At 47.9% G+C, this 17,253-nt stretch overlaps 1 protein-coding gene across 1 annotated transcript; it reads right to left on the reverse strand.

Annotated features, from left to right (window-relative positions):
• Positions 1–1,132: 1,132 nt before the first annotated feature.
• On the reverse strand, positions 1,133–14,884 carry LOC149342073 (uncharacterized). Its single transcript, XM_089542084.1, has 5 exons — positions 14,768–14,884; positions 4,627–4,778; positions 3,508–3,575; positions 1,685–1,771; positions 1,133–1,263 (listed from the first exon to the last, which is right to left on the reverse strand). The coding sequence occupies exons 1-5, from the start codon at positions 14,882–14,884 to the stop codon at positions 1,133–1,135; spliced, it is 555 nt and encodes a 184-aa protein (XP_089398210.1).
• Between the last annotated feature and the right edge of the window lie 2,369 nt (positions 14,885–17,253).

A 17,253-nucleotide genomic window follows, 5' to 3' on the forward strand; every position in this document is an offset into this window, starting at 1 on the left:
GAAATTGGTTTATGAACGAAATTTTTTCATAAATTATAAGATTACATTATCGCAACTAATATATCCACTGATCTCCCCTTGCGAGGCTTGCATTTTTTGCTTTTAACGTTCTTCCTGTCGTCAAAACATTCCCCATTGGTTTCCTAATTGAGTCTTTTGCTACGCATCGCAAGAATTAACCAGCACCTTCAATATGTCCATAACTGTATTTTATAATACTACAATATTCAAAAATTTTATTCAGGACTGTTGCTCATGAGTTAATTACTGTTTAACGTGACAATGTTAGAGGTCTACCTCTGCGGAACATTGTCGCCCTCAGCGATGGCGGCAGCGAAAAATCACCGCCCAAATCTCCGGACGTGACCTTGTGAGTTTTCTCCAGCCCATTATTCAATTAATTCAGTTCAATTAATGATTGGCAGCGAGAACCGGCGCGGAAAGTGCAAACTAGGTCTCACAAGCCACATCAGTCGCTTGTGACCACCTGCCACCTGTCAGGGCATCCATCTGCCAGGCAGTGATGCATCGCTGAAGCGGTGCACCACTGCGCCAGGAGTGATATGAGGATTGGCAGCGATCTATGAAAATATATTAAAGAATAACCAATTGTGCTTTAATGGGCATTAATTCAATAACAAAGTAGCTTCATAACCTAAAGACGGAGGTTAAGTCTCCCCTCCAGTTCTTACTTTGTTTACTCATAGATTAGGTTTTCTCGCGTTGAAAGATAGAACGTGCAATATTAGAAATACCACGTGAGAAAGCGCTGGAGTGGCGAGGGAGCAGCACTCTCAAATGTTGAATTCATGAAAGCAGCCGCAATCGATGATGCCGAGAATATAACGGCGCGGAAGTGATGTGTTGAAGCTGGCGGCCAAACTGAAAGTAACCCCTGCATCTTTACATTTTTCCTTGAAGAACGTTTCTTTACTCTTTAAAAACTTTTCCTGACCTCCTGGGGATGAGCGCTGCGGAAATTTGTAGATGCAAAAGGGGATTATTTCGCACGAACAAAGTACCACGGAAGAAAGAATCAAAGAAGCAAAGAAATTTTTATTCAAGGTACCCCAACTTGGTTTTTCGTTCAATCTTCATATCTCCAAGCGATAAATTCGTTATGGTCCTGCTTTTACTGGACCGGCTGGGCGCAGGTATCTTCGTCGTAGGTCTTCATTCCATTTTCGCAGTTGTCATCAAAGTAGTCGAAGCAGCTTTGGGGAACGTTGTCTTTTACTTCACTGTTTACCCACAGAACGCATTCTGTGAGTGAAGGAAAAATTTGCACACGATGAGCATGATAAAGCACACAGCCTCAATGCCGATGCGTAACGACTGCAGCAAAGCGGCCTTAACAACGGGTGGAGACCACACGTAGCTTTGAAGACAGGAATGCCGCTACGCGATGAAAAAGTTTTGCCTTGTTTGCCACATTTTGCCACATGTGGCAAAAGTTTTGCCACATTTTAAAGGCAATACTCCTAATAATGCATGGCAATGACAGCCAGCTGATAGATGCCAGCAATATATGCAGACCTCTTTCAAGGATTTTCTGGTAATAACCTAGCAGTTAACAGATTTTGCGAAACAGTTTCTTTGTTGTCCTTAGAGGTGTTTTGTTTTTCGTGCCGTGTTTCTCTAAAACTGCGACTGTTTCACAGTTGTGGGGACGCTCAAAGCTCACCTTGACGATTGTCGAAAGGAAACTCGTCGACAGCGCAGTTGACGTAGTCCGTGTATACGAAGCGGCCTTGAAGCTCATGGTCATAATCTACAAAGAGTGCATGAAGGAGATTACATCAGACCTTCTGCCGCAAAAGTCCACTGCAGGGTTGTATGTTTTAATATGTGCCGACGTGTGAGGGTTTGGTTTATTTGGTCACGTGGAGTATTACTTAGGTTGACCAGTCTACATTAAACATCTCGTGGACTCATCGATGTTTTTGGCTGCATTGTCCCACATGTACCGTGTGTTTCAGTCAACACTTTCGAAAATTTTCATAAGCATGCTTTTCGGGTTAAAAATATGACTTTTGCGGCATAGTGTTACCAGTGTTGGTGTATACCAGAAAACCGGTGAGTCGTCTTTAGTAGTAACCTGAATAACTAATTTCTGATAACTTTTAAAATAGCAGAGTTAGCCGCCTAGCTGCAATTAGAGATTTGTAGCCGATAGTCAGTAATAGCCATATCAGTTTTTATAATTGCGAAAACGCGATCAGCCTTGGCGCTGAGACTCGAAAAAATTTGGCTTTTTCGACCAGTTACGTGCACCAGGGAGTTTGCTTTGTCTGCATTCTTTCGAAAGCGCATGCATTTTAGCACGATGCAGCCAAATTTTGTCGAGCCACAGCGGCGAGGATAATCGTGTTTTCGCAATTATAAAAACTGTTATGGCTGATACTGACGACAGGCTACAAATCTCTAATTGCAACAAGGCGGCTTCCTCTGCTAGTTAAAAAATTAATTATTGAAAAATAGTTAAGCAGCTTACTACTAAAGACGGTCCCCCGGTTTTCTGGTGTCCACCAACACTGGTAATACTATGCCGCAAAAGGCATATTTTTACTTCAAAGATCCTGCTTTTGAAAATTTTTAAAGTATTCGCTGAAATATCCATTATATTTATGGCAGTCCTCGCTCGAAGAGGAAGGAAGAAAATACTTTATTTAATTCTAGTGCTTTTTCCTGAGGTTTGGGGGCATGTTCGGAGGCGTTCTGTCCTTGGTTCTATCCCCAGGAGTCTTCTCTGTCAACGTCGTCCACCTCTAATCAATGGTCTGTTGCCCCTTCGCTGGCCATTGCAGCCCGTTGAGCTCGCTGTACCAGACCTTGTTGGTGTTCACAGCAGTCACTGGACAGCAGAGTCCCCCATTGCTCCGCACTCGTGTTTTGTATTTTGGGGACCACGTCTATGTTTCGGCAGGCCCATGTGATGTGATATAGAGTGGGTTTTTCGTCGCACCAGGGGCATTTGTCCGCGTATATCGTAGGGTGCATTTTGTTTAGTATATGTAGCTCGAAGAGGAAAAAGAAAACAGCACAGGCCTACTCATTGCGGCCACCAGAGCTATAAAAAGGCCATGAAAGAACAGAGCAGAGCTTAAGAAAGAAAGATGAGAGAAAATGTCGAAATATTGACGCGCGTCGAAAACGCCATACGCCTAAAGGCTGGTGATGCTTTAGAAAGAGCCGGATACAACGTATACACTGTCGCCCCCCCCCCCCCCAACCCCCATGCGTGCAGCGCGTTCCGAGCCCGACACTCCTCCTCGGTTTAATTTGCGAGCAGCGTCCAGATACGGGCGCCACGTGTCCCAATTCCTGGATGCTTTTGCGTCTATTCTGCTCCACCTTCCCCCTGCTTTCGCCTTCCTCCTTCGGTCTCACTCCCCCTCAATATTTAAGAATGACAGGAGCAGATACGGACTTGATGGGGCTCACGACAGCAACGCAAATTCACTCGAACTGGACGGAGACATTCACTGTAAAAAGTTTGATATTTACCTTCGTTTATGGTGAAGAGCTTTATGTCTGGCGTCGGTCCAGGTCTTACGTGGTAAGTAATGTTCCTCCTGCATTCAGGGGTGAAATCTTCCAATAAATAATTTCTACCCTAGGTTTGAGAAATGGGATTTCCAAATGCAGTTTTCTGTCGTAAATTAGCTTCATCCAGACCTTGCAATTTTTCAACACATGTCCTCTTCAAGCGCCTGCCGTTCGAAATGTATCAAGGGCCCTAACGAAATTTCTGATTTGCGCAGAAATTAAAAAAGCCGGATATACCAATTTAATACGTAACATTTTGTTACAGGTTCTGACAGATGATAGTAGTTATCGTAAGCTTGCGCTGCCTTTCAGGTACGGCGGAAGAGTACGACAGTTTGCTGCGATTATTTTCAGTTAGGATTAGTGTTTGGGAGTACTTTTTCATAGAAAGCTGATATAGAAAGACCAGAAACACATCGGGGTTCATAAATTTCTCCCAGTAGGGAAGCAGGTCAGCTAATTTGTTTTGCGCTTAAATTTTAAAGGGCAATAATTGAAAGTTAATGTACTGCGGATATATTTGTGATTACTTCCGTAAAATATACCGTAGTACTGTGAATATCTCGGTATCTGTACTCAGTAATGGTGATAAATGAGAAAAGAGCGCCAAAGGTACTTAGCATGTTATGAAACATGCATGATTCTCTGGAACGTACAAACGCTCCGAGGGCGAAGTTGCCGAATGTTGAGGCAAGGTTAAGAAAAAAATCGCCAAATTATTATGCATCATGAGAATACAAGTATACTCTGTTTAACGTGAAATATACCCTAGACGCTCGAATAACCTTCTGGTAAGTGCGTGTAAGAAAGTTTTTATACGAATTATGTTAAATTATTGTAAAATTAAAAGCGCCTTCTATCACGTCGAAAATGTTGGAAATGTTTGGAAATGTTTCCTATCGTAGCACTGTTGTCTGACAACACGTGTTGCGAACGAAACAAGCATGCACACGTTAGTTCCTACGAACATGCACGCGTTTGTATAATAAAATGTTTCTGTAGCTAGTCACCCACGGATAAAGTCAAAGTATTTTGTTACTGTGAGAAGAACCATTTTTAGGTTCATTTAATGCATACGGTTCATGCCCGTTCAGGCCCTTGAGAGATAAAACGTAAGTTGCTTGTCGGGGACTATTGCTCAATTCGACCCTCTTCGCTGTCATGCAGTCGAGGTCTCCATCGTGGTCGATGTCGTAGAAAACGACAGCGGAAGGGATATTCTCGAAGATCTGCAATGTAAACGTGCGTGGGAGTCAATTTCTTCGAAATTAGGGCCCACTTTTCATCAACGTTATCATCATGATCATTTCATCATTTATTTTCTCTTAAGGACCCCTAGGTGGGGCATTACAAAGGGGGGAGAAAAAAAACGAAATCACAAACAATAGGAACATTTCAAATATAACAGTGAAGAAGGCAAAACAATTGTTAAAAGAGCAATGCAAAATGAAAATGGGAACAGTCACAGGTACACTGTGGCCATCACGCTATATCAAAAGGAGGAAAATGGGAACACTGATTAGCAGACAAGGGTTCAACAAAGTAACACGTGCAGAGGTGGTACTCAAGAGTGTCGGGCATTCACAGTAAGTGCGCTAAGGAAAAAGATAAGATAAAAGCAGGGTTTTGAATTTATTTCGATCACGCTCAGGTACAACTCTATCTGCAAGCATTATTGAGAACATCAAATTGCAAGAATTTTCCATCTATCCCACCCTTCTTAAGGAATCAAATGGCAGATTGGTAGCGCCTGATTGGTAGCGCCTTCCCAACTTAGCTTAAACTTTAAATAGAAACTACATTCTGAGGGAAGAGGCATAAACGTTGTGGGCCCATTGACAGGCATGTATTAAAAACGTACAGAGGGCAAAACGCAAGTCTACAACACGTTCTGAGCCTGTTTCGGGCTGATCACGCGATAACTAGCGATAAGATTTGGTTAAAAATGGTCTGGATGTAATCATGTGCAGTTAAACTCTTAGAATTTAATCGTCAATTTTTGCCTTCTTTGTCCCAGCGGCTTTGGGAGCGGCGGAACACACAGTTTGGTTGTTCTAGGCATGTGTTTTGCCCTTTACTGTTGCTACTGCTTCTCTTGGTCACGGACAATAAAATAAATATTTTCCACCATCTGGGACTTTAAAACCCCCGACTGGCAGTACGGCCGCTCCTTCTGAAACGTCACTTTCTGTTTAGAAGGACAGCGACATCTTTCAAAGATAAAGAACCTCGAAGGTACGCCAGCAAGCTTATATCTAAAAAACTTGAGTCCCTTATCCACCTTTTTTTATAGTCCTGGGCAAAAGAAATAAAATTATCGCGCTCTTTATGCATGTCCTCCTGTTTTTTTCATTCGACCTTGCAGCAAAAAACAGGACTGAAAATTCGGTCTCCGCCGGGTACCCGGAGTGAGTGTGGCACCTTAAGAAAAGATGGAAAGATCTAAAACCCAGAGCAGCACTGACCGACCCTGTAGTCCGAACACAACTGCAGCCATCTGGCTCCAATGGAAGGCTGCACCAACTTGTATCAAATTTATGGTTGATTGATTGATGAACACTTTATTGGCAGCAATTAAAGGAGGGAGGATAGTGAATCGACAATCCGGAGCACTTGAGCCCTAGTAGCCTCCGTGGCCCAGGCCATAAATGAAAAGAAAAATTATTCGTGGTCGCCGGCACCTGCATCGTCAATGAAGCAAAGAAAAGAGCTAGAGATGGCGCTGGCGCTGAGTAAATCAGCGTTGGAAATGAAACAACTCGCAATAGAAGTGGTGCCAATCCATGGTGTTTACAACATCTCCACAGCAGATGACTTGAAAACAAACTTTCATTTGCAGCCACATGGCTACTTGGGGGTGTACCAATGACAAAATGCTATGGAGTCATTAATCCTCGAACAGTCCTTTTCTTCAACTGTACTCCGCGTTAGATGAGAATGTGGCGTTCTTTAATAGGGTTGGAGAGGTTAGCCGGGAGTCTGACAAGCGTACTAACCCAAGCAACAAGCAAGTGCGATGATGTACATTCGAAGGTCAATAAAACCTAGCTCACATACGTACAACAAGAGGAATATCACCTGATGTGTAAAAGACCCACTGCCTTAAGAAGTTTGATGTCTACGTTCGTAATACGTTTGGAGTTGCCCCAAAGACACAAACTTTCTGCTTTTATAGGTACCTACAACTGATTAAATGGCATTCGGAGATTATGGTGGGATGTTAATGTATTACCTGGTAATGGCAGAATCAAGCGCTGTACCTGTTGATACGATTATTTTTAATTATAACACTGGCTTTAATCAGTACTTACTTTAATGAGCTCGACAATAACTAAAGTGCCTGCATTTCATTTTAAATAGAGTGTTTAAGGATGAACCAGGCCTTAAAAGAAATACCCATAGAGCCGAACCGGCGATATCATCCGAGATACGGGCAATCATTTTTTGACGCAAAGAACGTTCAGATAAGTCTTTATCTGGCTTTGGCGTTGGTTTATCGCATTGCTGAAAATGCATGTTATTTGAAAGCTCTGCCAGACATTTCAGTTGGTATAACAAATAGATACACCAGCTTTGCTTGTTGCCATAAGTTGAAAGAAAACGTCTTTGAAACAAATAATATTGACTGTTGCAACCCCAAGCGCGCACCGTAAAATGTTTCACTCGGTTAAACCGCTCGCTTATTCGAAGTGGCACTTGACGCAGAGATGGCATACGACAGTCTTCCTATTTCAATAAGAGCTTATTTGATGCACTTTCTTCATTTCATCAGAATTAATTATAAATCCGTGTCGTCTTCTGCATTAGCGAGCTATAAAAAGCAGCTTTCACGTAGTGAGCATTCAACTTGGCAACAATCTGTATATTTGCTGTTTTGATGGGCTAATACTTACAGTGGGAATTCCCCGCATATATACGTTGTGTGTTTGCCTCTATTTCTGAAGGCTATTTCGTCGTAGGCTGCTCACCTGCCCACCACTTGGTTGGCAGATGAGCAGTCTGCCCACCGGGTCAGGCGACGGGGGAACGCGGCAGCGTATCGCGTCTGTCAGACGTGTGGCGCTTCGGCTCCGTCATTTTTTGACAGGAGACACGACTCAAGTCGTTGGACCTCATCAATTTTGCTCAGTTTGGATTCGGCAAGCTGATCGGCATCCGTGGACACCAATTTCATTCAGGTGGGCCCAGTTTTTCAAATTTTAAAGCGGGTTTTCCTTCCCGCCTCCGGCGCCGACGCTAAGCCTAACGGCTGCGCCGGCGTTCTGCTGCGAGGGAGCTCCTGCTTTCAGGAAGATGACGGAGACGCCAGTTCAACGCGGTTATGACCCGGACGCCATGTCTTGGTCGACCGTTCCCGTCACGGTGGAACCCAAATCGGCACCCGCGGACCCGATCCGCAATGAATCTCTCCTCCGTCTGCTTGAGCTTCGCTCCAGACGAGAGGCCAAAATAGCGGCGGACGCCTCGGCAACCGCCGAAAATGCTACCCACCAAGCTCCCGCCTCGCAAGTGGCGAAGGACTCCGGCCGTAAGGGCCGCAACCCAGTGACCAAGTGGAGGCCCAAGCCTTTACCAAAGTTTCAAAAGAACGACTTTGTCATCGTGATCAATCCCCGGAAATCGTTGGCCATCCGGGACGCCTTTCAACACGGCGAGCTCGGTGCCGCGTTCGGCGCTTTCCTCGGGGCGCCTCAGGCAGCCGAGTTGAGCCTCCTTTTAAGCAAGGAACAAAATTTGATCCTCGCCAGCACCCGGAACGCTCACGTCGCAGACCGTCTGCTAGGCGACTTTTCTATCAAATCGACCATAGGAGATGTGTCTCTCGCCGGCCATCTCAAAGAACACGAAGCGGACGTCTGCTATGGGGTCATTACGGTGGCCAACCAAGAGACGTCTGAGTCTCTCCAACCTTGCGTACAGTGGAGGAGCGGCACTTTACTCGATATCCGCAAATTCGGCTCCTCAAACAAGGCTCGGCTCACTTTTGCCGGCACGGTGAGGCCTCGATACGTGCACTACAACTCCGAGATTGTCACAGTGCACCAATATTTGCGCACTATTCCGGCCTGCAGTTTGTGCGGAACTGTCGGCCATCGGGCGGACTCTTGTCCCAACCCAACACAAGACAAGTGTGGCCTGTGTGGACAGCAGGCACCCATAAAAGAGGGGGTGCGGGCCCCTCACCAGTGTATGCCAAAATGTGCGGTTTGTGGTGGTGGCCATGCCACGAACTCGCGGGACTGCAGTGCTAAATATCGGCATACCAAGCCAGCCGCCCCTAAGGGCGGGAAATCCAGCGGGACGGTCAGGCAGCCAGGTCACCCAAGCAGCGATGCTTCAAAACGAGAGACGCCTACTAGCGGGAAGAACGTCAAGAGCTGTCCAGTGCAACCACCGCCTCCACACGGCGGCCAGGAGAAGCAAGCCCGCTCTCAGGACAAGAATGGCGCGGCCGGTTCCTGGGCCAGCGTCGTCAAAAATGGCAAACAGGTGAGCCGTTCAGGCAGGGTTGCCTCCTCCTCCCACCCCCTCTCCCCTCCCCCTCGTAAGCGGCTGACGATGAGCTCCACAACCTTGTAGCTTCTCTCCGGGCACAAAACGAGATGCTACTTGCCAAAATTGAAGCCTTAGAAGCTAAAACAACTCCCTCTCCCCCTAGTACCCCCGACGCGGACGCTATGGAGAGCGAGACGGCGGTGGCGCCGGCTATGGAACCTCCCCTTCCCGAACTCGAAGCCCGTCTTAATGCGAAATTTGACATCCTGTTGGAAACTGCGATGGAACGCCTCATCGCTAGAGTCATGGAGGCCATCCCCTCTATGATCGCTCAACACGTCGCGACTAATACCCGCCTTTCTCGCAGAACCGGTCCTCTTAAGGACGTATCTTGTCGGCCCTCCAGATTGTCCCACCGAGTAAATGACCTTGACGATGACGAAGACAGCTGCCCCCTTCCAGTTGCTGAGCTTCAGCCCCTGGTATCTGGCTCGGGGGCAACCTTACTTCCACCTCTCACCTCTAAATTTGATCATGGCGGGACACCACCGGTGTAGGCGCTCCCCTCTTTCCAAATCGGCTTCCCCCATTACGATTACTCAATGGAACTGTCGGGGGCTCCGGTACCGTTCCAAGCGGGCCGACCTCCGACTTTTCCTTTCAACCTTTCAGCATTTGCCTGCCGTAGTTGCCCTCCAAGAGCCAGGGAAAGGCGCCGTACTAACAAATTATACGACGTTCCAGCAGGATCCCTCGTCTTGTCTATTAGTGCATAGAAATTATACAGCCAACCAGGTCGACTTAGACATGAAACTTGAATACTCCTACGTAATGGTGACCCTCCTCCCACTCCGCAAACAGGACCCACCGCTACACATACTCAATGTATACTGCAATCCGAAATTGCCGAATGTATCATTTGCGGACCTCTTCAGCCGCGCACTGAGAGTTGCGGGTCGAGACCCCCTCCTGATTGTGGGCGATTTCAACGCTCCCGCTCGAATGTGGGGTTACTGCCGTGAAGAGAAGTGGGGACGCAAGTTGGCGGAGCTTGCGTCAACGCTGGGCCTCACTCTTCACACTGACCCAGTCCACCCAACTCGTATAGGCAACTCCGTGACTAGGGATACATGTCCGGACTTGACCTTCACCCGCAACATTCAATATGCAGACTGGGTCAACACCGAGGAAACCCTCGGCAGCGACCACTGCCTCCTGAATACTACGATTAGGACCCTTCCTTTCGCGCGACCAACAACACAAGCCCGACTCCCAGATTGGACCAAGTTCAGGCAGAATTATAACAATGTCACACCCATACATGAGCAGGGCTACCAGTCTTGGTCACAACAATTGGTCTCTGGCCTTCGCTCCTCCGAAACTCAAATTCAGCTCTCAGAGGTGGTCTCGGACGTGGACAACCACCTGCTCCATCTCTGAGAGGCCCGGCATTGCCTCGTCCGTCGGTGGCGCCGGCAGAAGCACAACCGGAAACTTAAAGCTCACATCGCCGAGCTCACTCAACGAGCGGCTGAGTATGCGGCCCAACTCGCCGACTCCAACTGGGTGGCCCGATGCAATACGGCCGCGCGGCAAATGTCCAGCCGGAACACATGGCGACTCTTTCGCGCCCTAATTGACCCAACGCAAACACGCACGGAAACTCAAAAACACCTCCAAAGAGCAATACGCAGCTTTCAGGGCAACACAAATCAATTGGCGCACAAGCTCCGGGACCAGTACTTGTGCACCACCCAGGACTCCCGCGGGCCGGCGTACTCTTATGCAGGTTCTGAGAACGTTGAGCTGGATCAACCGTTCCAGCTCCATGACCTGAGGGCGGCCCTGGCAAAAATGAAACTTGGCACCGCTCCGGGTCGGGACAAAATTACAGTCAAATTGTTAGCCAACCTCCCCGACCCAACAGAAAAATGGCGCAAAAGACGTGGACAAAAGAGACAAACACGACAGGACCAGCGCCAACTTACAACTGAATTTTATTTCGCACCAAACCCGCCTTTATGTAGGCCAACACGCCCTAACATCCGTTGTTGGCCTACATAAAGGCGGGTTTGGTGCGAAATAAAATTCAGTTGTAAGTTGGCGCTGGTCCTGTCGTGTTTGTCTCTTTTGTCCACGTCTTTTGCGCCATTTTCCTGTTGAATCATGAACCAACTAGCCCAAACTAGAGTTCTTCTCCCCGACCCAGCATACCTGTCTTTATTGAATTACATTAACTCAATCTGGCTTGGGGAAGTACCACTACCCATCGAGTGGAAGACCGCCCTGGTCACCTTCATTCCTAAAGCTGGCAAGGCCATCAACACGGACAACCTCCGCCCCATCTCTCTGACTTCCTGTGTGGGCAAACTCATGGAGACGATGGTACGTGACTGGTTGTCCGAGTTCATGAAATCCAAGCACCTTTTCGCAGACACCATGTTCGGGTTTCGCCCGCACAGATCTGCACAAGATGTCCTGCTACAACTCAATCGGGCTGTCCTCGACCCCGTGGAATACCCTCACAATGACAAGGTCGTACTCGCCTTGGATTTGAAGGGTGCATTCGACAACGTTACCCACGAGGTCATTCTCACCCACCTCTCTCAAACTAATTGCGGCAGAAATGCCTTTCAATACATTCGGCAATTTTTAACCGACAGACAATCTTACATTCGGATCCAGGATAAAGAACATGGCCCTTTTCATTTAGGAACCAGGGGTACACCCCAGGGCGCGGTGCTCTCTCCCCTCTTATTCAATTTGGCTATGATGCGCCTACCGGCCCAGCTGGACGCTGTCGCCGGTGTGCAGCATGCGCTGTATGCTGATGACATCACCCTGTGGGCCACGCAGGGTTCCCTTGCAGACATTGAGGCTAACCTGCAGGAGGCGGCGACCATAGTGGACCGTTATGCTCGCCGCTGCGGCCTCCAATGCTCCACCCAAAAGTCTGAAATTGTGCACATACGCCCCTCACCAAAATGCACAGCCAAAATTTCATTGTCTCTCGAGACAGGTCCAATCCCTGAAAATATCGAAGTCCGGGTACTGGGGCTCTTTATACATCAAGACAGACGGTCAGAAACAACATTGGCCAAACTCCGTCAGGTGGGGGACCAGGTGGGCCGCTTGGTCCGCCGGGTTTCTAACAAGCGCGGGGGGTTACGATGTAAGGACGCCTTGCGGCTGTGCATGCATTTGTAACCAGTCGAATTCTATATTCGACTCCATACCTCCACCTGCGGAAGCAAGACGAGGATTCACTCGAAGTCATCCTCCGCAAAATTATTAAGCGGGCTCTTGGCCTCCCCGTGACCACCTCCAACAAGCGCCTCCTGGGGCTAGGCATGGTGAACACATTTCGGGAGCTCCGGGAAGCCCACTTGACTAACCAATACACACGTCTCTCGAAGACATCGTCGGGTCGCCGCCTCCTTGCCCGACTACACATCCAACTTACCACTCTCATGGAAGAGCGCGTACGTATTCCATCCCAGTGGAGATGCGCCCTCCACGTGCGCCCTCTTCCCGCGAACATGAACCGTGAGGACCATAATGGCCGGCGCCTGGCGCGGGCGGAAACCCTGGCCCGCCACTATGGATCGAAACCCGACGTATTCTACGTGGATGCCTCAGGCCCCCACCATGGGGGATGGTACACAGCCGCAGTCATCCACCAATCCAAAACAGTGAACGGCCTTGCTTTCCGAGCCCGTGACATAACACACGCGCAGGAGGTCGCCATTGCGTTGGCTGCATCTGATTCCAATACAAAAACAATTATTTCCGACTCGCGAGGGGCATGTCGGAACGTCGAGCAGGGCTGGGTACCGTATCTAGCCTACCGCATTCTTCAAAACAGCGTCTACACCGGCGACCCCGCGCACCGGCGTATCGTTTGGGCTCCCGCTCACATGGGCCTTGAGGGAAATGAGGCAGCTGACGCCGCCGCCCGCGCGCTCTCTCACCGGACATTCCCCTCCGACCCTGACGATCAGGAACTCGAATTTATTCCAGCTTACCCCTTCAAAGACATCGTTTTACTCGATCAATCTGGCCATGGTCTTTATCCCCGCCCGTGTAAAGGTCTGTCAAAGGCGGAGGAGCGGCTTCTGCTCGGCCTGTATACTAATACTTTGCTGTGCCCGGCAGCTCTGAAACACTTCGACCCTTCTTTCTCGGGCAGCTGTCCGCACTGTGCGGAGAAGTCTTCGGACATCTACCACATGGTGTGGGCCTGCCCCTCCAACCCTGCTATACCCCCTCACCCCAACCCGACCCAGGAGCACTGGGAGGCGACCCTGCTCGGCTGCTCTGACCTGCAGGCCCAACGGGCCTTGGTCGGGCGAGCCTGGGCGGCGGCCGATGCCACTGGGGTCCCGAACTAGGGACCTCCACCTAGTATTTGTAAGGGCTGGCCCCCTCTGGGTCAGCTCATGCATAACCTCCTGTATTATACCTGTACATAAATGTTTTCCACCACCACCACCACCAGGCGGCAGTTCAATTGACCGTGAAAAGCTGTGCAGGTAGAGCAACATGGATTGCAGCCCAACTGAAGCAACCAAACTCCCAACGATGGCATCCCTTGTCATAGAACGTCAGAGGGGCATCGCTTGACCGCTGCACCAGTTGTAAGGATTTGCAAGAAGATTCTGAGGGATATATGAATGGATAGAATGACAGATTCCGCATATATGAACATTAGCCAAATGTCGCAATCCTAACAAATGTTATCCGTTAACCCTGGGTCACATCAGAACCGAATTGGAAGCCGAAGTGCCAGCGCACCTACTTCGCATTTGGCTTAACCACGCAAACCGACCATCATTTTTTCTTCACGAGCGATCTGTTGACCTTCGTCTTGGCCCCTTTTTGGCAGCTTCTATTCTTCTAACTCAGGTTGGAGGTCGCTCACTGGATTGCCGTTTGGCTGGTAAGCTAATGGTACCGAGCCCAAACCTCTCGTGCTGTTGGCGCGTTTCGATTAAAAGAAGACGGTAAATAATCCCAGATGTTTGTCTTTAATCCAGAGCCTACCTATACGGAGGCTTCTTTCTTCTTCCTTATTCCACTATCTCGTTCATACCTTTGCTCACGGTAGTACTGAGGTAGCAAAATAGAGTGAAAAAGTTCCTACGTCTTTTACTTGCAACAAAGTTATTTTCTTAACCTGGAAAACGAAGCTAGAACAGCAAGCGCTGTAAAAACTGAGTACTGCTCCAAGGGAGCTCTATATAGGCGAACAAATTTCGCAAGCGCTGTAAAGCTGAATGCTGCTATGAGCCAGCTCTACAGTAGGCGAACTAATTTCGCGGTCATTTTGGAAGCGCTGTAAAAGCTGAATACTGCTGCGAGGCAGCTCTACAGTAGGCGAACAAATTTTGCGGTCATTTCACTAGTGGTATATACATTTCCCAACCATACTCATCATTATGACTCAGATTTCATTCGACCTGGACGCCTGTCGTCTACCTTCCACAACTTTTAATAAGAACTCTAGCACAATGCAATGCAGAATATTGCAATCGTAGGCGCACGCACTTAGCCCTGTAGAACTTTTCACACTTGTTCCATCTTGACCACGTTTCCATTTTTATACAGACGCAGCGTTCCTTTCATAAACTCTCACGCTGCTTTAAAACCTACTGATCACCGTCAAAGCGACTGAAATTCCTCCCAAGAGATTTTGCCAGGTAGCAGATTGCAGAAAAATTACCTTGAAACCATCAGCAATGTCGTGCTTTAGCTCGTGCATTGCTTTGCAGGAGGCCAGCATAGGAGAGAGCAGCACAATGCAGACAGTGGGCATGCAAGCTGCAAGAAACCTTCCCATCTTACCGCAGAGCAACTAGCTTACTGCAAGTTCCGTGCCTTTCGTGTGTGTAATAGTACAGGCTGAGCCTCTTTGTTATATACTCTTCCACGATAATGGAACGCTTGACGGATAATACCACTGAGTTGTTTGTTTTTCGCAATGGTGTTCACAGCCAGATCGTTTGTTATCCTTTCTCGTGAAGCTTGATTTGTGAACCAGCGAGTGGTTGTGAAGCAGCCGACACGCAAACTACACACAGATGAGGAAGCTTCATGAAATGAAATCTTCCCGTGATCTATTTTGTCTTCTCCTTGTCTGTTGTGTTCATAACAAATCTTTGGGGCCGGTGTCAAGAAGCTCTGCGAACCTACCGTCATCAATGTCCACACAAGGCCCACTCCTACTGATATCTAATTAACTCCGTCCGGCACCAGATGAAGCCACCTTATCTTAGCAAACTTCGCTGTCTCATTCATTCACAGATCCCTTTGCTAGCCCCCGCTGCGTTAGGTTTCCCTTGTATCCATTTCCTATTAATCTCAGCTGACTCACGTTCGTTGCCTAACTCATTCAGATCTCTACCATTTTCTTAATGTCGCAGCTATCACCTTCCTTTCAGTAGCGCGATGCACTGCCCTCAACTTAATTTCGAGGCTCTTTTGAGCCTATCAGTTTGGGCCTCTTCGGTAAGTGCTGACAAAGAGCAACTATTATATATGTTCTTTTCTACGAATGCTGTTAATTTCCCAAACATGATCCGCAAGTACGTGTCAAATTAACTCCACCTCAGTGCTAATGTAACAATTTTCCCTCCCCTTTTCCCCATCTGCGGCTTTTTTTTCAGTCGTAAAAGCTGGTTGAAGAATCCCAGGCTGTCAAAATTTGCCGAGAACCTTCTAGTTGCGAATCTCATAGGCCAGTCTTAGAAAGTTAAACCACACAAACCAATGGGGTCGTAAAACAGTGACAATATATATGCCAGCAACAATAGTTCAAATATTTACGAGTGTCGTTTAGCATTGCTTCCAAAGTTCGAGCTTTTTGCACTCTTTTCTCCGTGGGTAAATTAGTCATACAACGCGCCTGAAAACTAATACAACTATTCTTGGTTTCCTGAAAGTGCGAGCGTAATGATCCACTTTTACGGTGGTATTTGCATGCTGAAATATGGACCTATTTCGCAATGTTCATTGGCACCCATAAATTGACATCATCAATAAAAATGTGGCCACATTTGTCTTGTGAGAGCGCCGATATTCACTTACTCGCTACTCTGACAGAAAAGATGCATCATCCCCGGCACTGCTCGGAACATGTTCAAGAACGGTGCCGACATTCACTTACTCGCTACTCTGACAGAAAAGATGCATCATCCTCAGCACTGCTCGGAACATGTTCAAGAACGGTGCCGCGAATCCAAGTGCAAGCCGCGACGTGGTAATCCGAAGGTGCCTTTTCGTGAGGCGGTTGAAAGGCGGCAACAGCCCTACTACCCTGACATAGGTGCGCCGCGTTCCCGAAAACGTCAGCCAACGGCACCAGCCTTTTTCTTGCATCATGCAGAACGGTAACTTTCCATCGCTTAGTCTATATATGACCAGGGGAAACATTGTCGCGTGCTCTAAACCAATTATGAACGTCGTCAGTCTCTGCGTGCTTGCGCTTTTTGTTTCATCCGTCAGTGCTTGTATGTTTATCCTCCAAGTACAGCAATTAAAATCTCCTTAAAATAAATGACGCCGCAATAGATTTTCGTATGACCACGTTTTGAACATGAACCTCTTGATGTCGCTACCGCAAGCGTCTTGGATGATTAGTCTCGGTGCACTGTAGCTAAAACTGATGTCAAACTTAAAACAACTGAAGAAACTTGACGGGCAGAGTGGGAAGATATCGTGGGTGGCTTGATGATTGGTTGGCGCCGAGATTATCATTAACCAGGATAACCTGTCCATCGCTGCACTCTCCCCAAGTTTGGAAGGGTGCAGCGACAAACTTTTCCACCCCGCGTGCAAAAGATGAGCTTCGCACCGCTGACCGGCGATACAGGCCACGCCCGATTAGCCGTTGACCAGATGTATGAGGCGTAGACGGATTCAGTAACAAACTTTTTGTCTTGTGTAACGAACGACAACAAAATATTTTAAAATCAAGCTTAACAAAATACCGTCACTTGGTCAGGCGCGAGGCAATCAACAAGAACGCAAGTATGATCCCAACGTGTTAACATGAGGAAAGAACACAAGGTTAATAACGATGCAAGACTTCTAGGCGAGAAAGAATTACTATACAAAAGATTAAGACGAGCAACAGCGAGCGGCAAGACAAAGCAAGTTGAAGAGAGTAGAGAGGAACGGTGGTTTAGCTGCGGAGTGGCTAGTTCCGGT

The sequence above is a fragment of the Amblyomma mixtum genome, chromosome 5, assembly GCF_055824585.1.
Source record: "Amblyomma mixtum isolate Tamu chromosome 5, ASM5582458v1, whole genome shotgun sequence".
In the NCBI taxonomy this organism is placed as follows: domain Eukaryota; kingdom Metazoa; phylum Arthropoda; class Arachnida; order Ixodida; family Ixodidae; genus Amblyomma; species Amblyomma mixtum.